The sequence below is a fragment of the Hemitrygon akajei genome, chromosome 15 (assembly GCF_048418815.1).
Source record: "Hemitrygon akajei chromosome 15, sHemAka1.3, whole genome shotgun sequence".
Classification (NCBI taxonomy): Eukaryota; Metazoa; Chordata; class Chondrichthyes; order Myliobatiformes; family Dasyatidae; genus Hemitrygon; species Hemitrygon akajei.
In genome coordinates this window covers 41,147,401-41,171,680 of record NC_133138.1, presented here as the reverse complement: position 1 = coordinate 41,171,680, position 24,280 = coordinate 41,147,401, and the positions used below count along the sequence as shown (strand labels likewise).

Sequence of the window (24,280 nt, the reverse complement as noted above, 5' to 3'; positions counted from 1 at the left end):
GCTGTGCCGAGCATGTACTTACTTTAGAAATTACCTAGGGTTACCCATATCCCTCTATTTTTCTATCCAGAAGTCTCTTAAAAGACCCTATTGTTTCCGCCTCCACCGCTGTTGCTGGTAGCCCATTCCACACACTCACCACTCTCTGCATAAAAAAACTTACCCCTGACATCTCTGTACCTGCTTCCAAGCACCTTAAAACTGTGTACTCTCATGCTAGCCATTTCAGCCCTGGGAAAAAGATGATCCACACGATCAATGCCTCTCATCATCTTATACACCACTATCACGTCACACCTCATCTTCTGCCGCTCCAAGGTGAAAAGGCTGAGTTTACTCAACCTATTCTCATAAGGCATACTCCCCAATCCAGGCAACATCCTTGTAAATCTCCTCTGCACCATTTCTGTAGTTTCTACAACCTTCCTGTAGTGAGGTGACCAGAACTCAAGTGGGGTTGACCACAGTCCTATATAGCTGTAACATTACCTCTTGGCTCTTAAACTCAAGCCCGGGGTTGATGAAGACCAATGCATCGTGGGCCTTCTTAACCACAGAGTCAACCTGCGCATCCACAACACCTCCAACCATTGTGTCATCAGCGAACTTACTATCCCATCCCTTCACTTCTTCATCCAGGTCATTTATTTAAAAAAATCATGAAGAGAAGAGGTCCCAGAACAGATCTCTGTGGCACACCACTGGTCACCAACCTCTATGCAGAATATGAGCCGTCTACAACTACGCTTTCCCTTCTGTGAGCAAGCCAATTCTGGATCCACAAAGCAAGGTCCCCTTGAATTCCATACCTCCTTATTTTCTCAAGCCTTTCATGGGGTACCTTATCAAATGCCTTGGTGAAATCCATATACACTACCTCTACTGCTCTATCTTCATCAATGTGTTTAGTAACATCCTCAAAAAAAATTCAATGAGGCTCGTAAGGCACGACCTGCCTTTGACAAAGCCATGTTGACTATTCCCAATTATGTTATGCCTCTCCAAATGTTCATAAATCCTGCCTCTCAGGATCTTCTCCATCAACTTACCAACCACTGAAGTAAGACTCACTGGTCTATAATTTCCTGAGCTATCTGTACTCCCTTTTTTGAATGAAGGATCAACATCTGCAACCCTCCAATTCTCCGAAACCTCGCCCATCCCGATTGATGATGCAAAGGTCATCGCCAGAGGCTCAGCAATCTCCTCCCACAGTAGCCTGGGGTACTTCTCATCTGGTCCCAGACACTAATCCAACTTGTTGCTTTCCAAAAGCTTCAACACATCCTCTTACTTAATGTCTATAAGCTCAAGCTTTTCAATCCACTGTGAGTCACCCCTACAATTGCCAAGATCCTTTTCCATAGTGAATATTGAAGCAAAATATTCCATAAGTATCTCTGCTATCTCCTCTGCTTCCATACACACTTCTGTCACATTTGATTGATCCTATTCTCACACGTCTTATCCTCTTTACATACTTGTAGCATGTCTTTCCTTAATCCTGTTCATCAAGGCCTTCTCATGGTTCTTTCTGGCTCTCCTAATTTCATTCTTAAACTCCTTCCTGCTAGCTTTATAATTTTCTAGATCTCTTATCATTACATACCTAGTTTTTTTCAGGACTGTGGAAAGTTTTGGGCTAATACAGTGTACATATCTAGGGTGCCTAAGACTTTTGCACAGTACTGTATTTGTCAATGTGGAGTGGACAGCTAGTTTGTAAATCTTGCAGGAGCAAAGGATGTTGGGAGTGGTGAGGGTGAAGTGCCACGGAAGGGCTGTGGGACAGGTGCCAGAGTCGTGTCAAGGACGTGGGTGCAGACACACCCAATTATGAAACTCCGGGTACAGTCATTTGATTCCAAACAATTGGTTTATTGATCATTACAGAATGAGGGTGGTGGAGTGGAGATATGTCTCTACCAAAGGAGGTGTTGGTGCTGGTCTGCAGGTCACCCTTGGGCAAGGTGTAGCACTTGCTTAGCCCCATAAAGCCATGGGAGCAGGTGGTGGATGGTCATATGAGCAGCTGGTGCATATTACAAGTTGTGGTTTTGTGACCACTGGCACCACGTAGACAATCTCTGAAGTGTTGATAATGGCTGGGGTTACCCGTCTTGTAAAGACAATGCTCAGAGGAGAGCAATGGCAAACCACTTCTGTAGAAAAATTTGCCAAAGAACAATCACGGTCGTGGAAAGGCCAGGATCACCCATCATATGACACAGCAAATAACAAATGAATAGAATGTCTCTCTGATGCTTCCCCTCTCCCTGTTCCCTTCCCACTGTCAGTCCACAATAGAGACCCGTATCAGACTCAGGGTTATCATTATTCACATGTCATGATATTCGTGTTGTTTTTTGTGGCAATACAGTGCAATGCATAAAAGTACTACAGTACTGTGCTTAAGTCTTAGGCGTCTAAGCAAAATATATATATATACACACACACACACGTCTAAGACTTCAGAATCAGATTTAATATCACCTGCATATCATGAGATTTGTTGTTGTGCAGCAGCAGTACATTGCAATACATAAAAATAAAAACCATGACTTATAGTGCGAATATATCTATATATTAAATAAGTAGTGCAAAAAATAGTGAGGTAGTGTTCATGGGTTCATTGTCCTTTCAGGAATCAGGTTGCAGTGGGGAAGAAGTTGTTCTTCAGTCGTTGAGTGAGTGTCTTCAGGCTCCTGTACCTCCTCCCTGATGGTAGCAATGAGAAGAGGGCATGTCCTGGGTGATTTGGGTCTTTAATGATGGATGCCGCCTTTCTGAGGCATCGCTCCTTGAAGATGTGCTGAGTAATTTAACAATTTAATTTAAGTACCCATGATGAAGCTGAGTAATTTAACAACTTTCTGCAGCTTATTTCGATCCTGTATATTACACGCCCCTCCCCATACCAGTTAGAATGCTCTCCACAGTACATCTGTAGAAATTTGCGGTCGTCTTTGGTGACATACTAAATCTCCTCAAACTCCTGATGAAATATATCTGCTGCTGTGCCTTCTTTGTGACTGCATCTAGATGCTGGACTCAGGACAGGTCCTCAGAGAGTTTGCATAGTACTGTAGGAGCATCAGTTAAAAACGCTAAACTGCAAATTCTCACACGGAGGCAAAAAAAAAATGGTCAGGTGATCAGGGAAGTTTTTTACACTGGAATTACTTCAGAGGCATTTAGTATTTAGTTTAAGTGCTCTCACATCTGGGAACTTGAATTTCAATCCAGTATGAGACAGCTGGGACGATGATCTGTGTGAACCATTAAAGGAGCTAAGGAAAACAAGACCCAGAAATCCCAAGCCAATTCACAACACAAATTGCCCTTAAATCTTGCACGGTTGGGAAATCGTCACACCAAGATGTTGCTTAGGCAATCAGGGACTGGTTTAATATTTTATCTGCATGCTCATTAACAGTGTTACAGCCAACGACATTTGGAACACAACTGCAGAAAATGGATGCAGACAGGACACAGATCCATTTTAAATTAGATTTATTTTACAGTTAAATTTCTTTCCACTAAGGAAAATCTGGCAATGCAGTGAAACAAACATTCCCACGTCGCTGTTTGTTCTTCACACATGGATTGGACTGTAGTTCACGGCTTGGTAATCAGGGACTCCAGTGCCTTCGCCACCTGCTCAGAATTTAAATTATCTAGCGGTACATTTCTCTCTCTTCCAAAGTCTGAAACAGGAGGGAAATAAAGAATGCATGCATCAGAATCAGATCGGTAAACTGCACCTCAGGACTGAATATTAACTTGGGTACCATTGCAAAATACAGCTTACGAGAATTAGCAATTGTTGTCCGAGTGATTCAAGATTGTTTAATGTCCTTTCCAGTACACAAATGTAAAGGAGGACAAAATTATTGTTACTTCAGATCCAGTGCAGCACAAAAATAACACAATAAAGAACACAATAATAATAAAAACAATAACCATAAAAACATAACATAGCTTATTTACACAGAATGAATTGTCCAGCAAGTGATGCTAGGCACAGGAGTGGCTGTGACTCTGACAGGAAATGATAAAATAGTGGTGGTTGAGGGTGTGGAGGGATGGGTTAGTGGGTGGAGGTGTTGATCAGCCTTACTGCTTGGGGAAAGTCACTGTTTTTGAACCTGGTGGTCCTGCCGTGGATACTACATAGCCTCCTCGCTGATGGGAGCGAGGCAAATGATATAACAATATAAATTAACAACTTTTACCTATATGTACAGTGGCTTTTGTGACTGTTAAATTTTTTTGTTGTAGGACATGGAGGAGGTCATTCAGCCCATCAAGTCCTCCAGGATCCCAACTCACATACATTCCCCCACTTATTTCAATGCAATCTATTCGCCTTCTCATACAGGCAATCCCCGGGTTACAAACGAGTTCTGTTCCTAAGTCCGTCTTTAAGTCGGATTTGTACGCAAGTCGGAACAGGTACATCCGGTATTATTTAGTGTCAGTTAGTCAAACGTTTTTCTTAATGTATAGCATATATTTTACCTTTTTATGCAAATAAAACACTTAAGAAACATATGTATTTCAATAATTAAACCACTGCATTGCTTAGTAATAATTGTAGCTTTCATCGGGACAGGGCCTTTCACATGCTCCATTATTCTCACTTTATCTTTTAAAATTGTTCCGATCGCTTTATTATTTTCACTTTACTTTCATTCGTGATCATTTTCCGTCAACAGAACAGAAACACTGCAGAATCAGTGGGTGGCGGGTCCTGAGCTCCCCCGGTTCCTAAAGTCCACCCGCACTGAGACAGTTTAAATGGGACAAGTGGGGGGTGGTGCTAACTGGAAGGGAGGGGGGGTCAATGTGAATCTTGCTAAGAAAAATTTAAGCCAAATACAAAGTTACACACTCAACACAGTGTTAACAGCAATGTGATCTGACTTAAAATGGTGGACGGCATTCTCCTTCCTCGAGCTGACGAATTTTTAACATATTAGGCTTTATGACAGGCCGTTCATAAGTACGAGTTGTTCGTAACTTGGAGAATAACTGTACTTATCAACCTCCATCTGATTTTCCCCCAGAGCTTTTCTCTTTGGAGAGAAAGGAGAATGAGAGGTTATTTGATCGAGGTGTACAAGATGATAAGAGGCATTGATTGAATGGACAGACAAAGGCTCTCCCACCCCCCGAGTGGAATGCCTAATATCAGAAGGCATAATTTTAAGGTGTTTGGAGGAAAGTATAGTGGGAGATAAAGGTTAGTTCTTTACAGAGATTGGTGAATGTGTGGAATGCCCTGCCTGGGATGGTGGTAGAGGCAGGTAGATTAGGGACAGTTAAGGGACTCTTAGCTAAGTTGATGGATGACAGAAAAACAGAGAAATATGTGGGAGGGAAGGATTAGATCGATGTTCGAGTAGATTAAAAGGCTTGTACAACATCGTGGACTCAATAGCCTGTATTGTGTTGTGGTGTGAGAGTCCTGACGAAGGGTCTCGGCCCGAAACGTCAACTGTACTTCTTCCTATAGATGCTGTCTGGCCTGCTGCGTTCCACCAGCATTTTGTGTATGTTGCTTGTGTTGTAGTGTTTCATGTTCTAAATGCTCCTTAAATTATACTATTGTACCTGCCTTCAACCACTTCTTCGGGCATCTCGTTCCATTTACTCACCAACCGCTACGTGAAAACATTGCCCTTCAGGTCCTTATTGAAAATTTTCTCCCTCATCCTAAACCTAAGCCCCTTAGTTTTGGACTCCTCTTCCCTGGAAAAAAAAGACTGTTAACATCTTACACTGGCTCAACTCGATTTTATTTCCCCCATTGAACGGGGAAGGATTTCCCAGCCTGACCTGCCGGGCATGTCTTCCTGCTCTGCATTTTGCAGCTCCTAAAGCTGTTTGTTTATATTCTCAAGCTGCTCCCATTAACTTGGTGGCCAGTTAACCTCGTTTACAGCTTAATCCCAGAGTTGTACTGGGACATCCACATCAAGGAGAATGTACAGAACTGTGGAAGAGCAGACCATTATTATAACACTGAACAGTTTGCTAATACGATCAGATGGACTCTTGACCTCACAATCTACCTCCTTATGACCTTGCATTACATTTGTCTGCCTGTACTGCACTTTCTCTGGAACTATAACACTTTATTCTGCATTCTGTTATTGTTTTACCCCATTCTGCCTCAATGCATTGTGTAACAACCTGATCTGTATGTACAGTAAGCTAGGCAGGTTTTTCACCATACATGTGACAATAATAAAGCCATTTACCAATCAGATTAATAAGATTATTGAGTATTTTTTTTTCAAAGTTCTAATGAAGTTCAAGTTTATTGTCATCTGACTGTACACATATACAACCAAAGGAAACAACATTCTTACGGACCATGGTGCACCAACAATACACAGCACATAAAACAAAATATCATAACTAAATAAATATATATTTAGAATGCATGTAGTGTATAGCACAGGAAACAGTAAACAGCCTGTTATCCTAGTGATGAGATCTCGATGGTGGTATGGTCACAGCCTGGGGGAAGAAGTTATCCTTGGAAAATAGAAGATTGAGAGGAGATTTGATAAAGGTTTATAAAATTATGATGGGGAATAGACAGGGTAAATACAAGCAGGCTTTTTCCACTGAGGTTGGGTGGAACTACAACTAGAGGTCATAGGTTAAGGGTGAAAGGTGAAAAGTTTAAGGGGAACATGAGGGGTAACTTCTTCACTTAGAGGGTTGTGAGAGTGTGGAATGAGCTGCCAGTGCAAGCAATGCATGCAAGCTCAATTTCAATGTTCATGCAAAGTTTGGATATGTACCTGGATGACAGGGGTATGGAGGGCTATGATCTGGGTACAGGTCGATGGGACTGGGGAGTTCAAATGGTCCAGGGCGTTTTAAATGGGCCGAATGGCCTGTTTCTGTGCTATACTTTTCTATGACTCAGTGTAGCAGTCTTAATCCTGATGCTTTTGTACCCTGTCCCTGACAGTAGTGGCTTAAAGGGATTTGAAACATTGACCCTGTTTCTCTTCCCACAGATGAGGCCTGACATGCTGGGTATTTTCAGCATTTTCTGTTTTAAATCTTCTGCATTCAATCCTGAGAGGCCACTCACGTTTTTTAATTTGTGTTCAAGTTCATATTTTTTTCTCCCCTACAGAGATTCTCATGTGTTGGCATTATTTTCTCCCAGCAGACAGCAAAAATTATTTTTAATGTTTTAATGTTGCAGCCAAAATCCGCTCTTTAAAGAGATTGGCTTTATTCGTCACATCACATGTACATCGAAACATATAGTGAAATGAGTTGATTGTGTCAACGATCAACACAGTTCGAGGATGTTGGCGTTAGAAGTGTCGCCACATTTTCAGTGCCCACATAGCATGTCCACAACTCACTGGGAAAAATATTAGAGGGAAAATTGGCACTAGGTCTCTGAAGGTACTGCAAAATTTCTTCAGCTTAGCTCCAGGAAGTATTTCAAACCATCTGAGGACATTTCCCCAATTTCAACTGTTGTCCTGACAGTGAACTTCATCTCTTACCATATCTCGCCCATGCTTTAGACTGGATGCCAGCACATTCTCGGATCAGAATGGGAAATTCAGGATTCGCCTTCTTCACCGTCACATAGTGCTGCTCGATGAAATCCCTGAGTGAAGAAAACATTAAAAGCCATTGAAAACTGGAGAAGCACAGGAGACTATTCTGCATTAGTCACTTCTCTGCAAGGAACCAAAATTAATCCCACATCAGTACAACTGCCCCAAGTTCAGTGTGTCCAGGAAAGTTTTCTCATATCTACATTGTGTTTCACCGACATAGAGGGATGCCGCATTGGGAGCGCCGTTACAGTAGATGACCCTGATAGGTTCAGTGAGTGGGGGGGTGGGAATTGTGGAAAAGGTGTTTCCGATAGAGGGGGAGTCTAGGACCAGAGGACAAAGCTCTAGAATAGAGGGTCATCTGTTTAGAACAGAGATGAGGAGGAATTTCTTTAGCCAGAGGGTGGTGAATCTGTGGAATTCATTGCCATAGATGGCTGTGGAGGCCAAGTCATTGGGTATATTTAAAGTGAAGATTGATGGGTTCTTGATTATTAAGGGTATTAAAGGTTACAGTGAGAAGCCATGAGAATGGGGTTGCGAGGGATAATAAATCACCCATGATGGAATTGAGAGTAGACTTGATGGGCCGAACAGCCCTATTGTACTTCTATGTCATAAGATCTCATATGTAAATAGCCTTAAACACTACCCCCTCTTAGGTTGGCCAAGTGGTTGATGTGTCGGTGGGGGGGGGGGGGGGGGGGGGGAATGGGGTGAGGGGGTGTTGGAAACCAGTGACCAGAATTCAATTAGTTCCAAGATAGTCATAGAAAAAGACAGGACTTGTGCTCAAGTTAAAGTCCTACCAGGGAAGGCTAATTTCAATATCATCAGATAGGAACTCTCAGAAATTGATTAGAAGATGCAGTTTGCAGGTAAGGAGACATCTGTCAAGTGGGACGGTTTTAAAAGTAAGGGAAGAAGGGTTCCAGGACCAGTTCATGAACTCTTCATTTACCAAGGGGTTACCAAAGTTACCGAGGGGTATTGAGGAACTAGATATGAGAAAGGAGCTGTCTGCTCACATGTAGACAGCTAGAATGGCGAGCTCCTTAGACCTGCAGATAGAGGAGCTGAGGAGCCAAGTGTCCAATGAAATCTGCTCCACCATTCCATCATGGCTGATTTATTATCCTTCTCAATCCTATTCTTCTGTCTACTCCCCATAACCTTTGACACCCTAACTAAGCATGCATCTATCAATCTTTGCTTTAAAAATACCCAATGACTGGGCCTCCATAACCATCTGTGGCAATGAATTCCAGAGATTCACCACCCTCTGGCTAAAGACATTCCTCCTTACCTCCTTCTATTCTGAGGCTGTGCCCTTTGGTCCTAGACTCCCCTACCATAGGAGACATCCTCTCCACATCACTCTATCTAGCCCTTTCTAAGAGAACCTCTTAGAACTTTTTAAACTCTTTTAAAACTCCAGCGAGAGTTTAAAACTCATGTTCCCAGTATTATATTTGCTTTTTATATTTGTATAGATTGTCTTCTTTTGCACATTGATTATTTGTCAGTCTTTGTGTATAGTTATTCATTGATTTTATTGTATTTCTTTGTTCTACTGTGAATGTTTGCAAGAAAAGGAATCTCAGGGATTATATGGTAGCATACATACTTTGATAATAAATTTACTTTGAACTTTGGATATCTGACCACTGGTTTACTTGACTTCTTTGTTGCAGCGTTGGAAATCTGGAACAACTCAGCCCTACTGTAGAGTTACCCAACATTTCTCTACAGAACTGGCCATAGTTCAGTAGGCTGCAATCCATTATTTAATCTATTTCTACAAACCTTTCAGGCAATGTATTCCAATCACCAGTTGCCACATTAAATATTTTCATCAATCACCTTCAATTCGTCTCCCCTGATATCTCTTTCCTGTAACAGATGGCAAGTTTTTTTCCTATTCACTCTTCTGAAACTTCACCTGCTGCCAAATGAATCAAATGAAATATGACTACAGTGATTTCCCGTTAATTGGGACACATCGGGACCAGCACATTTTGGCCCAATGAAGCAGCTGGCTCAATTAGCTAAAGTTTCATGGAAATAGTTAAAAAGGTATAAAAAAGACAAACTACTGTTTAACAAAGTAACAAAATATGTATTTAAAAGAAACAGAACTATCAATATTACTACAGTACTATAAAACTGTATTAGTTCCCAATTGTTATCGATGGAGGAATTCATCTGCTGAGTTCTTTTGATTGAACAAAATCAGTGCATGCAATTGACTGCCTTCATTTCATGCCTTTGATGATTGCATCCTTCAAATCTTCATTTTCATTGTAACATTGAAACCACTGTTGATACCTTCAAATTCTTCATAGTTCCAAACTTGTTGAAGTAGTGAAATAGTTTCATTTTCATTCCTGGCCATGTCTGGCAATTCCAAGCCTGAATGTTCGAAACCAGAGTGAACAAAGCAGTCCTTACCAATTATCAGTGACAAAAACACTAAAACACGCAACAGATGCCATTTAAAAACTGCTCACTCTAACCTAGGTGTGGTGTATAATGGCCGCACAAGTGCACATGGATGTGACTAATGCTAGTTACAAACTGTTCGGCGACAGCTTCCTGTCCCAATTGAGGTGCATAGTGTTCCAAATAAATGAACAGAATCCCAGCTGCTTTCTCCATGAGATTTTGTTCTTTAAGAGTTGACCCAAATAAACAGCTCCCCAGTTAATCGGTGGCCAAATTAACCACAATCCATTGTACTTACTATTACATAGAACAGTACAGCATAGTGGCATCACTGGAGTGGAGTGTGAAGTTCTCCTAAGGGGTTGTCTCAGGTGATTGTGGAGCCCAATCTGGGGTCCATGTACCCTGCTTGCAGAGCATGCTGGAGTAGGTGCTGGCTGTAGTTCGGTCGCTTAGTTGTTCAGTCGCTCCTTTCATGGCTGCCGCTTATTCTCTGCAGCACAGTGTAGGTCATTCCCATGTAGTGCAGCTCCCTGTTGAATAGATTTCCTCCAAGTCTATCTATTGAGTGCAATGCCTTCCCCGTTCTTAGATGTCCTGTTGAATTTCTTCAGGCTGGTTTTGATGTCATCTTTGAAGCATTTCTTTTGCCCGTCAGAACAGCACAGGCCCTTTGGCCCACAATGTTCTGCCTACATTTTAACCTAGCCCTTCCCTCCTGCAAACCCCTCCATTTTTCTATCATTCATGTGCCTATCTAAGAATCTCTTAAATGTCTCTAATGTTTCTGCCTCTACCACCACCCTTGACAGGGAGGATGTTCCATGCACTCTGTGTACAAAATCCTCCCTCTGACATCCCCCTATACTTCCCTCCAATCACCTTAAAATAATGGTCCTTTGTATTAGCCATTTCCATCCTGGGAGAAATGACTCTGGCTGTCCACTCCATCTATGCCTCCTATCATTTTGTATACCTCTATCATATCACTCTCATCTTCCTTCACTCCATAGAGAAAAGTCCTAACCTGCTCAACCTTCCTCATAAAACATACCCTCTAATCCAGACAGCATCCTATAAAACACAGTAAACCTAATGTGCCAAATAATTCAAATAAAAACACAAAATGCTGGCAGAACTCAGCAGGCCAGACAGCATCTATGGGAGGAGATAGTGACGACGTTTCGGGCCAAAACCCTTCATCAGGAGTGAAGTAACATGGGATGGTCGAGGGGGGATAAGAAGTGGGGGGAGGGATGAAGTAGAGAGCTGGGAAGTAATAGGCTGGAGGGAAATGGGCTAGGGGGAAGGTGGAGAATTATGGGAAATAAAAGAGAAAGAAAGGTAGGGCTGGGGGGAGATTATAGAGAGGGGGGGAAAAAGAGAGAGAAAGACAACCAGACTAAAATTATAGATAGGGATGGGGTAAGAGGGGAGCAGGGATCCACTATCAACTCTGTCCTCCATCACATCTCCCGTATTTCACACACCTCTGCCCTCACCCCATCCTACCGCCAGCCCACCAGGGATAGAGTACCCCTGGTCCTCACCTATCACCCTACCAGCCTACAGATCCAACGTATAATCCTCCGTAACTTCCGCCACCTCCTACGTGATCCCACCACCAGACACATCTTCACCTCCCCCCACTCTCGGCTTTCCGCAGGGATCGCTCCCTACGCAACTCCCTTGCCCATTCATCCCCCCCATCCCTCCCCACGGACCTCCCTCCGGGCACTCATCCCTGCAAACGGAAGAAGTGCTACACCTGCCCCCACACTTCTTACCTCACCACCATCCTAGGCCCCAGACAGTCCTTTCAGGTGAGGCACCACTTCACCTGCGAGTCAACTGGGGTGATACACTGTATCCGGTGCTCCCGATGTGGCCATTTATACATTGGGGAGACCCGCCGCAGACTGGGAGACCGTTTCGCCGAACACCGGCGCTCAGTCCTCCAGCAGTGGCGGGATCTCCCTGTGGCCACACACTTCCATTCCACAGACCACTCCCACTCCGATATGTCTGTCCATGGCCTCCTCTACCATCAAGATGAGGCCACACGCAGGTTGACGGAGCAATACCTTATCTCCCGCCTAGGTATCATCCTACCTGCCGGCATGAACATTCAACTCACAGACCTCCGTTGATACCCCTGCCCCCCCCTTACCCCATCCCTATCTATAATTTTAGTCTGGTTCGCCTTCTCTCTCTTTTTCCCCCTCACTATAATCTCCCCACAGCCCTAACTTTCTTTCTCTTTTATTTCCCATATTTCTCCACCTTCCCCCTAGACATTTCCCTCCAGCCTATCACTTCCCAGCTCACTACTTCATCCCTCCTCCCACTTCTTATCCCCCCTCGACCATCCCATGTTACTTCACTCCTGATGAAGGGTTTTGGCCCGAAACGTCGTCACTACCTCCTCCCATAGATGCTGTCTAGCCCACTGACTTCTGCCAGCATTTTGTGTTTTTATTTATTTCCAGCATCCGCAGATTCACTCGTGGTGCCAAATAGTTCTTCTAGATTATTCCACCATGTAATAAATTAATCATTTGTCTTCTACCTGCACAACTATCCTCACGTCATTCTAAAGATGTGTAGTAGAGAGCATCCTAACAAACTGCATCACTGTCTGATATGGAAACTACACTGCAGTAGACAAGAAGCCTCTACAGCGGGTAGTCAAAACTGCCCAACGCACCACCAGCACCAGCCTACCTGCCATCAAAGACATACTTCACAAATTTGCCAGAAAATCAGGACCACCAGACTCTAAAACAGTTACTTCCCCATGCAGTAAAGCTGATCAACACCTCCACCCACTACTCCACCACTACTTTAATATTTCCCATCAATCACCTTACGGACAACCTGGAGTTACTTCGTGCACATACCATCAGTAAGCTATCTTATGTATTTATATTTATCGTGTTTTTATTATTATTACTATTATTATTGTGTTCTTTATCTTGTGTGTTATCTTTTTGCTGCATTGGATCCAGGGTAACGATTATTTCATTCTCCTTCACAACTGTATACTAGAAATGGCATTAAACAATATTGAACTTTCTAAACATATTCCCTTCAGGGTCCAAATATCTAACCAACTCAACCACAAACAGCCACTATGGGGAGAGCATTCTAAATGGATGCATCAAGTCTGATATGGATGGCCCACAGCACAGGGTCGGAAAAAGCTGCAGAGAGATGTAAACTCAGCCAGCTCCATTAACGGCACTCGCCTCCCCCGCATCAAGGATACCTTCAACAGGAGATGCCACAAAAGTTTATTATAAGGTCCCTTATCATTCAGGACAAGGATGATTCCAGGAATGAAAGGGTTATCATATGAGGAACATTTGATGGCTCTGGGTCGGTACTCGCTGGAATTCAGAAGGATGAGGGGCGAGATCTCATTGAAACCTTTCAAATGTTGAAAGACCTAGACATTGTAGATGTGGAAAGTATATTTTCCATGGTGGGAGACTCTAGGACGAGAGGGCATGGCCTTAGGATAGAGGGGCGCACTTTCAAAACAGAGGTGTGGAGAAATTTCTTAAGCCAAAGAGTGGTGAATTTGTGAAATTTGTTGCCACCTGCAGCTGTGGAAGCCAGTCGTTGGGTGTATTTAAGGCACAGATTGATAGGTTCTTGATTGGACATGGCATCAAAGGTTACAGGTTGAAGGCCAGGAACTGGGATTGAGGAGGAGATAGAAAAAAAAAGGATCAGCTAGGTTTGAATGGCGGAGCAGACTCAATGGGCCAGATGGCCTAATTCTGCTCCTACGTCTTATGGAAATACTGCTAAGTCAGACTTTATTTTCTCCGTATCATTTTTCATGTTGAATGCAACTATATTGTAATCACTGTCTTCTAAGGATTCTTTTACCTCCTTATTCGCTTCTGGTTCATTACATAACACCCAATCCAGTATAGTTGATCCCCCAGAAGGCTCAATGACAAACTGCTCTAGAAATCCATCTTGTAGGCATTCAACAAACTCACTCTCTTGAGATCCATTACCAACCTGATTTTCCCCAATCCACCTGCATGTTAAAATCTCCCATGACTATCATAACATTGCCCTTTTGACACATTTTTTCTACATTGCGCTGTAAACTGTGGTCCACATCCCAGCTACTATTTGGAGGCCTGTATATAACTGCTATCAGGGTCCGTTTACCCTTGCAGTTTCTTAAGTCAGCCTACAAGGATTTGACATCTTCCGATTGTATGTCACATCTTTCTGCTGATTTGATGACATTCTTTACCAGCAGAGCCATGCCATCCCCTATGCCTACTTTCCTATCTGTCTGATGCAATGCGTAACCTTGGACATTCAGCTCCCAACTACAACCATCCTTCAGCCATGATTCAGTGATGACCACAACATCGTACCTGACAATCTGTAAAAGTGTAACAAGATGATCCACCTTATTTCATATACTCCATGCATTGAAATATTCTTGTACTCTGTGCATTGAGATATAACACTGAGTACTGTATCTGCTGCCCTTTTTGATTCTCCACCCCTAATGCACTGGTACTCACCCTGCTGGCTGCAATTTTGTCCTACCATCTGCCTGGCCTTCCTGACAGTCTGACTGCATGCTATCTTTGCTTTTTCACCATCCATCCTATCTTGAGTCCCTTCACTCCAGATCCCACCCCCTGCCATGTTATGCTAAACGTTGTTACCATTCCGTCCTCTACGTCAAGAGAGTACACTGTTAGTAGCTCACCTCTCCTTGCCCCAAACATCTATCTCCCATGTCACCAGTTACCTCTACTCTCATCTCTATTCCCTTTCTACTTCACAAGTGCCCTATTATTGCCCCCACCACTCTCCACCCATCAACTGCCAATCAGCAATCACCACCACATTCTCAACTTGCTGCCAACATCTGGCCCATCTCCTCCCCTTCCACCACACCAGCCCCATAATCACTTCTCTGCCAAGCCAACCCCACAGCGTGCCCCTGCTCTATTCTCTTTACACCCATAGATGTGTGGCTAAGCACAGCTCCAGTATCACCTATTTGTGGCCACCGCTGGCATTAGCAAAACTGCAGGCGATGAAATTGCATAGACCAACGACATAAAGCACATGGTTCACTGGTGCCACAACAACACTTAAAAATTTGACAAACTTCTACCGATGTGCAGAAGTGAGTATTGTTGCATCACAGCCTGGTATGGTAACACCAATGCCTTTGAATGGAAAAGCCTACAAAAGTAGTGGCTACAGCTGAGCTCTTACAACCACTGAGCACATCTACAAGGAGCGCTGCTTCAGGAAAGCAGCATCCATCATCAGGGACCCCCACCACCCAGGTCATGCTCTCTTCTTGCTTCTGCCATCAGGAAGGAGGTACAGGAGCCTCGAAACCCACACCACCAGTTTCTGGAACAGTTATTACCCCTCAACCCTATTCTGATTCCAGATAAAGTCAGGAATCATGGTGTGATTAATGTCCTGGGCCACTTATATTTCAATGCAAGAAGTATAATAGAAAAGGCAGATGAGCTTAAGGCAAGGATCAACATCCAGAATTATGACACTGTAGCCATTAGTGAGACATGATTGCAGGAGGGGCAGGACTGGCAACTCAATATCCTGGGACTTCGTTGTTTTAGATGCAACGTAAAGGAGGAGGGGTGGCATTACTAGTCAGGGAAAATGTCACAGCAAGGCTCTGTCAGGACAGACTGGAGAACTCGACGAGTGCGTCATTATGGGTGGAACTGAAAAATAAGAAAGGGACGACTACGTTAATTGGGCTCTATTACAGACCACCCAACAGTCTGAGGGATTTAGAAGAACAAACGTATGCAGAGAATGCACACTTGCAAGCAACATAAGGTTCTATAGCATCTTAGCTTTCCATACATTCAGTTTCAGATTCAGTTTATTGTCATTTATAAACCACAAATACAATGCAGTTAAAAAATGAGACAATGTTCTCCGGAATGATATCACGAAAAAGCACAAAACAGACCACACAAGAAAAACCACATAACATTTGGTAATCCCCAATCCAGAGTCCGGAGAGGCTGCTGCGTATCAATATCTTGCTACTGTCTTAGCACGTTCCCCGGAAAGGAACTACAAACCCATCAGACAAAACTAAAGCTACAAGACCTACACAAAACCACATAGTTACATAGTTATAGTCAACATATAGTTTCAACAGTGCAGACAATACCATAATTGATAAAAGACTAACTGACAAAGATCACATAATTATAAACACATAGTTTCAACAGTGCAAAGCAATACCGTAATCTGATGAAGAGCAGTCCATGGCACGGTTTAAAAGAAAGTCTCAAAGTCCCAATAGCCCGTAATCTCACGCAGACGGTAGAAGGAAGAAAAACTCTTCCTGCCATGAACCTCCAGCGCTGCAGCTTGCTGATACAGCACCCTGGAAGCCCCAACCACAGCCAACTCCGAGTCCGTCCGAAAACTTCGAGCCTCCGACCAGCCCTCCGACACCGAGCACCATCTCTGCTGAGCACTTCGACCCCGGCACCGGCCGCCAGCAAAAGGCAAAGCCGAGGATTCGGGGCCTTCCTCCCGGAGATTTTTCCGATCGCACAGTAGCAGTGGCAGTGAAACAGGGATTTCAAAAGTTTCACCAGATGTTCCTCCGTGCTTCTCACGTCTGTCTCCATCAAATCAGGATTGTACACAGCATCCTACGTGACAGAGTACAGATATTCATTCCAAAGTGGCCACTGCGCGCTGTATCGCGCCACCATCTTGAATCATTTTATGATTATCATTATATTGATTGGGACTCCCATACTGTAAAATGAACAGATGGGACAGAGTTTATCAAATGTGTTCAGGAATGTTTCCTTCCTTAGTACATTTAAGTTCTAATCAGAGAACGTGTGACACTGGGAATGAGACAGGGCAGGTGACAGAAGTTTGTGTAGGGGAACATTTTGCATCTAGTGGTCTAGTTTCAAATATGAGGTCTGGTCCATGCGTTGGAGAAAGGCCAGGTTTGAAGGTATCAGTAAGGATCTGGCAAGTGTGGATTGGCAGGTCTTCTGACAAAGGTCTACTTCCAGTCAAGATGGCGCCAGCAAACAACTTTCCCCTCGGTCAACACCTTCCATTTCTTTTTTTTTTTTACTTTGTTTGCATCTGTTTTTCAGGTGTTTCTGGCACTGTTTGAACCTGCGATTTAGTTTGGAGATTGACTGAGTGATCCAACATTTTGCTGTCTCCGAGAAGATTCCGGGAAGCGAACGCGTACTCGGACACCTGAATGCAAAGAAACTTCAAGATGGAGCGTGAGCCTATGTTTGACTCCATTCTGCCTGTTAAAGTGTCCAGTAATCGCCGATTAAAGTGTCAAGGAAGATTGCGATGTCGAGGCAAACGCAGAAGGCAAGCGAATTTTCAGCACTGCCTGCCTTCCTTTCGATTGCTGCCGAGGAGTCTGCAAGTGGCCTATGGCTGTGTGGCTCGCTGTGACAGGCAGATAGGCTTCTCTGCCCTCTCTTTCAATGAATGTCAGTGATATCGGAGGATGGTATGGTGGTTCTGCGTTCAAGGGTTGGACTATTGTGCTTATCAATTGTGGACTTTTTCCAGACTTACGGTTTTCATATTCTGTTTTTGTTTATCAGCCGTTCATTTCCGTTTTGTTGTGCGGGGGGGTTGTTTGATGTTCTGTTGTTTTTTTTTAGGTTTTTTGTGCGGGTGGAGGGGATGTTCCTGTTCTGTTTTGTGCAGTGGAAGAGGTGTTTTGGAGGTTGATGATCGGGATGCCATTCTTTTTGTGTGGGTGGGCTTGATGTTTCTTTCTGAACAACTTTCATGTCCTTTCTTTGTTTCATGACTACCTGGAGAAGGTGAATTTCAGAGTTGTATACAGATACATGCTTTGAGAATAAATAAACCTTTGAATCTTTAAGTGGGAGGACTTCAAAAGTGAAATCTTGAAAATACAAGGCTTGTATGTGCCTGTCAGAGCAAAAGGTAAGAATAACAAGCATAGGGAACTTTGGTTTTCAAGAGATATTGTGACCCTGGTTAAGAGAAAAAAGGAGTTGCACAGCAAGTATTGGCACGTGGGAACAAATTTGGTGCTAATGAAAAATACAAGAGAACACTTAGGAAAAAAATCAGGGGGACTAAAAGAAAGCACGAGGCTGCCCTAGCAGATAAGGTGAAGGGATTCTACAGGTATGTTAAGAGAAAAAGGGTGAAAGGTGAGAAGTATAAGGGGAACATGAGGGGAAGCTTCATCACTCAGAGGGTGGTGAGTTTGTAGAATGAGCTGCCAGCAAAGTGGTGCATGCAAGCTCGATTTCAACATTTAAAAACATGGATAGGTACATGGATAGCAGAGGCATGGAGAGCTATGGTCTCAGTGCTGGTCAATGGGAGGAGGCAGTTTAAATAATTCGGTACCCACTACATGGGCTGAAATGTGTGCTGTACCTTTCTATGCTTCTATAACCATCAGGCTTTTGAACCAGAGGGGAGAGAACATAGAAATTTACAGCACATTACAGGCCTTTCGGCCCACAATGTTGTGCTGACCGTGAAACCTAGAGACTGCCTAGAATTTCCCTACCACATAGCCCTCTATTTTTCTAAGCTCCATGTACCTATCTGAGAGGCTCTTAAAAGACCCTATTGTATCCACTTCCACCATCACTACCAGCAGTGCATTCCACGCTCCCCCCACTCTCTTTGTGACATCCCCTCAGTACCTATTTCCAAGCACCTTAAAACTATGCCCCCTTGTGTTAGCCATTTCAGCCCTGGGAAAAAAGCCTCTGACTATCCACACGATCAATGCCCCTCATCATCTTATACACCTTTATCAGGTCACCTCTCATCCTCCATCACTCCAAGGAGAAAAGGCCAAGTTCACTCAACCTATTCTCAAAAGGTATGCCCTTCAATCCAGGAAACATCCTTGTAAATCTCCTCTGCACTTTCTCTATAGTAGCCACATCCTTCCAGTAGTGAATTGCCCAGAAATGAACACAGTACTCCAAGAGCAGTCTGACCAAGGTCTTGTATGGCTGTAACATTACCTCAAGGCTCTTGAACTCAATCCCACGATTGACGAATGCCAAAGTACCATACGCCTTGTTAACAACACTGTCAATCTGCGCAGCAGCTTTGAGTGTCCTATTGACTCAGATCCCAAGATCTCTCAGATCCTCCACACTGCCGAGAGTCTTACCATTTATATTATATTCTGTCTTCAAATTAGACCTACCAAATGAACCACTTCACACTCATCTGGGTTGAAGTCCATCTGCCACTTCTCAGCCCAGTTTTGCATCCTATCAATGTCCCTCTATAAACTCTGATAACCCTCCAGACTATCCACAACACTCCCAAACTCTGTGTCATGAGCAAACTTACTAACCCAACCTTTTACTTCTTCATCCAGGTCATTTATAAAAATTACAAAGAGATGGGATCCCAGAACAGATCCCTGTGCAACACCACTGGTCACCGACTTCCATGCAAAATACCAACCATCTGCAACCACTCTTTGCCTTCTGTAGGCAAGCAAATTCTGGATTCACAAAGCAAGGTCTCCTTGGATCCCATGCCTCCTGAAGGCGCCTTGCATGGGGAACCTTATCAAATACCTTACTAAAATCCAGATACTCTACATTCACTGCTCTACCTTCATCAGTGTGTTTTGTTACATCCTCAAAGAACTCAACCAGGCTCGTAAGGCACGACCTGCCCTTGACAAAGCCATGCTGACTATCCCTAATCAAATTATATCTCCAAGTGCTCATAAATCCTGCCTCACAAGATCTTCAACAATTTGCCCACCACTGAAGTCAGGCTCTGTGGTCTATAATTTCCTGGGTTATCTCTACTGCCTTTCTTGAACACTACACTACATTGATTGGCCTTATCTCAAATAATAATGAAATGGACTACAGGGAAGAAGTCACTTCTCTGACACAGTGGTGTCAAGAAAACAACCTCTCCCTCAATGTAGCAAAAACAAAGGAGCTGGTTGTGGATTACAGGAGGAATTGAGACAGGCTAACCCCTATTGACATCAATGAATCTGGGGTTGAGACAGTAAACAGCTTCACGTTCCTCAGCATCCACATCACTGAGGATCTGATGTGGTCTATACATACCGGCTGTGTGGTGAAAAATGCACAAAAGCACCTCTTTCACCTCAGACGGTTGAAGAAATTTGGTATGGGCCCCCAAATCCTAAGAACTTTCAACAGAGGCACAATTGAGAGCATCACTGCCTGGTATGGGAACTGTACCTCCCTTGATCGCAGGACTCTGCAGAGAGTGGTGCGGACAGCCCAGCGCATCTGTAGTTGTGAACTTCCCATGATTCAGGACATGTACAAGGACAGGTGTGTAAAAAAGGGTCTGTAGGCTCACTGGGCACCCAAACCATCCCAACCACAATCTATTCCAGCTGCTACCATCTGGGAAACTGTACCGCAGCATAAAAGCCAGGACCAACAGGCTCTGAGAAAGCTTGTTCCACCAGGCCATGAGACTGATGAACTCACACTGATTTGAGTGTACTCTATATTACATTTAATGTTCCATTTATTATAAATTACCGTGATTGCCCATTGCACATTTAGAGACATAACGCAAAGATTTTTGGGAAGGATGTAAGAAATAAAGACAATTTAACATTCAACAACAACATTTGCAACAATGATGCAAAGGTCATCACAAGAGGCTCAGCAATCTCCGTCCTCACTTTCCACAGTTGCCTGGGGAATATCTCATCTGGTCCCGGTGAATTATCTAACTTAATGCTTTTTGAAAGCTCCAGCACATCCTCTTTCCTAATGTCTATATACTCAAGCGTTTCAGTCCACTGTAAGTCACCCCCATAATTAACAAGGTCCTTTTCCCTGGTGAATACTGAAACAAAGTATTTGTTAAGTACCTCCACTATCTCCTTCGACTCCATGCACATTTCCACTGTCACAGCTGATTGGTCCTATTCTCACACGGCTCATCCTCTTGCTCTTCACATACTTGTAGAATGCCTTGGGGTTTTCCTTAATCCTGCTCACCAAGGCCCTCTCAAGGCCACTTTTGGCTCTCCTAATTCCATTCTTAAGCTCCTTCCTAGCAACCTTGCAATTTTCTAGAGCTCCAATAGTACCTAGTTTCTTGAACTTTTTGTAAGCTTTTCTTTTCTTCTTAACTAGATTTTCTACATCCTTTGTATACCATGGTTCTTTAACTCTACCATCCTTTCCCTGCCTCAATGGAACACAACTATGCAGAATGCCATGCAACTGTTTCCTGAACATTTGCCACATTTCTGCCGTGCATTTCCCTGAGAACATCTGCTCCCAAGTTCCTGCCTAATAGCATCACATTTCCCCCCTACTCCAATTAAATGTTTTCTTGGGCATTCTTGGGATAACTTCACTCACCCCAATGCTGAACTAAATTCACAACCTGTAGACTCTTCATCTCATATTCTTGATATAAATTGTTTATTTATTTATTATTATTACTCGGGCGTACATGCAAACAGCTACTTGGAGCCACAGGTGAGAGCTGAGTGTCTGGTGGGGGCCAAAAGTGAGTGAGCTGCTCCAGAATGGACACCAGAGCCCTTACCCCACCATGGACACTGCATCAACAGGCAGGCTAAACTTGGTGAGGGTAGCTAGCAGCCTTATACCCCAGTAAAATCCAACAGCCAAGAAGACAGTACTGCAACACCCTCTGGAGAGCATAGGGTGTGACAAGCGACAGAAGACATCACAGATACCCATTACAGCCTCAAGGAAGACCTCTGTTTGTGATGTTTGTTCACACCGCCGGACCCGGGCTTCTGAGGCTGACAGAGTGAAACTATCCCAGTGCAACAGCTTTTCCACTTTAAGAACTCTCCGGCACATGTATCCTGTCATTGTTGGATACGAAGGCCAAACACCATAGCTACTATCATTATTATGCTTGTTCTATTGTGTTTCTTTGTACTTACTGTAAATTTTCAAATCTGAAAATGAATCTCAGGGTTGTAGATGGTGACAGCGATAATAAATACTTCAATAATAAATTTACTTTGAACTTTGATAGCAACCTCAATGTCAACAAAACCAAGGAGTTCATCATTACCTTCAGAAAAGGGGTAAAGGGCCACAATCCCTTATCCGAAATTCTGAAATCTGAAAAATTCCATAAACCGAAGTTTTTTCGTGGAGTGTGGAGCATGTCGTAATAAGGCTTGTTTGGCACACCAACAGCTGATGTCACTGAGGCATGATGTGGCAGCACTAGCAGAGGCCGCCAGATGTCAGTTGTGGCTCAGCTAGTGTATTTATGGTCTATAATTATCCCACTATTTCATTTATCAGTATATTACTCTATAAACTGTAATAGTATTTGTAAAAGAGCATGGATCAGGAAAACCCAGAAGATCTCTCTCAGGCACTCATTTGAACATGTACAGACTTTATTTTCTTGTCATTATTCCCTAAACAATACAGTAATAACAACTATTTACATAGCATTTACATTATATTAGGTATTATAAGTAATCTAGAGATGATTTAAAGTCTATGGGAGGATGTGCGTAGGTCCAGAGCTCCCCCAGATCCTAAAGTCCACCCGCACTGAGACAAGTTAATTATCAATATAATTATCAATTTTCTGAAATCCAAAAAAAATCTGAATTCTGAAATGCAGCTGGCCCCAGGGATTTCGGATAAGGGATTGTGGACCTGTAACAGGAGAATACAAAGCAGTTTTCATTGGTGGGTCAGAGATGGAAAGGATTAGCTTCAAATACCCAGGCATTAACATCTGCCGTGGAGCCAGCACATACATGCAATCACAAAGAAGGCATGTCAATGCCTCTACTTTCTTAAGGAGATTTGGCATGTCACTACCTTAACAAATTTTGACAGACATTTGGTTGAAATTATCCTGACTGGCTGCAGCACAGCCTGGTAAAGCATTTCCAAAACAGAGGAATGCAAGAGGTTGCAAAGAGTAGTTGACATTGCCCAGTCTATCATAGTTACAGCCCTCCCAATCTTTCAAAGCATAGACAAAGGTAGCATTAATTTTCAAGGTTCCTCACCATCCAGGCCATGCCATCTTCTCACTACTACCATTTGAGCAGGAGGTACAAAAATCTATAGTCCCACACCTCCTGAAACAGGAATAGTTACTTCCCTTCAACTATCAGGTTCTTCTATTGACCTACACAATCCTAACCCTACCTCAGCAACAGAACTCTACCTCTTGTCTCTGCTTGTGTCTTGATTTTGCGCCAATATCTTACACTTGCAAGTTGATATTCATCGTTCTCTGGGTAAAGAAATTCTTCCTCATCTCTGTTCTCAGTGGACGTCCCTGTATGTGTCCTCTGGTCCAAGACATTCCCACCACAGCAAACATCCTCTCCCTCGCCCACTATATCGTGGCTCTTCAATATTTGATAAGTTTCAATTAGATCCCCCTCCCAATTCTTGTAAACTCCAGCAAGTTCAAGCCCAGAGCTGTCAAAACGCTTTTCAAACGTTAACCCTTTCATTCTGGAGATCGCCCTTCACTGACTTATATAATTTATAATTGCTGTGTTGTCTGAACTTATGTGCCCGATCACTGTACCTCTACCTCACTGTACTTGACCTTGCCACCTCCCATCTCACTATTTCCTCATCACTACTCTCCACCCGAACTTCCATAAACCCAAATCTCTATCTCATATTTCCACCCCTACCTCACCTACCCAACAATCACGTTACTTCTCTGCCATTTCGTTCTCTTCCCTTCCCCCAAATAACCTTGACTCCCCGCTCAACTGCCCCCATCATATTCTGTCCTCTTTCAGCCCAATATACCTCACCCACCTTCGACGACCTCGTCCCTTCAACCTTTGCTCAGTCCCCTTCCAATAGTCGCCTCCATCCCCAACCTCTTTGCTTCCTCCCAAGCTGCCCAGGCCCGCCGCTGCTCACCGAACGCCCTGGCTAGCCGCCGAACTCTGACACAGGTGGATCCGCAGCTCCCGCAGGTTCTGGCTCAGCTTTGACCCGATGCCTCTCACCACGGCCGCCGTAGCCGCCCGCGCCGCCATCCTGCTCCAGTCCCTGTGTCGTCACGGGCAACTACCTCCAATCAGAACAGTGAATCTCCTAAAGTGACAGCGTGCTTATCGACTTGAGATGTCACGATGAACCAATCACTTTAGGGAATAA

At 43.6% G+C, this 24,280-nt stretch overlaps 1 protein-coding gene across 1 annotated transcript; it reads right to left on the bottom strand.

Annotated features, from left to right (window-relative positions):
* Positions 1-3,496: 3,496 nt before the first annotated feature.
* ndufa2 (NADH:ubiquinone oxidoreductase subunit A2) lies at positions 3,497-24,201 on the bottom strand. Its single transcript, XM_073067426.1, has 3 exons — positions 24,041-24,201; positions 7,548-7,654; positions 3,497-3,707 (listed from the first exon to the last, which is right to left on the bottom strand). Exons 1-3 carry the CDS (start codon positions 24,157-24,159, stop codon positions 3,619-3,621), a joined length of 315 nt encoding a protein of 104 aa, XP_072923527.1. The 5' UTR covers positions 24,160-24,201; the 3' UTR covers positions 3,497-3,618.
* Positions 24,202-24,280: the final 79 nt, after the last annotated feature.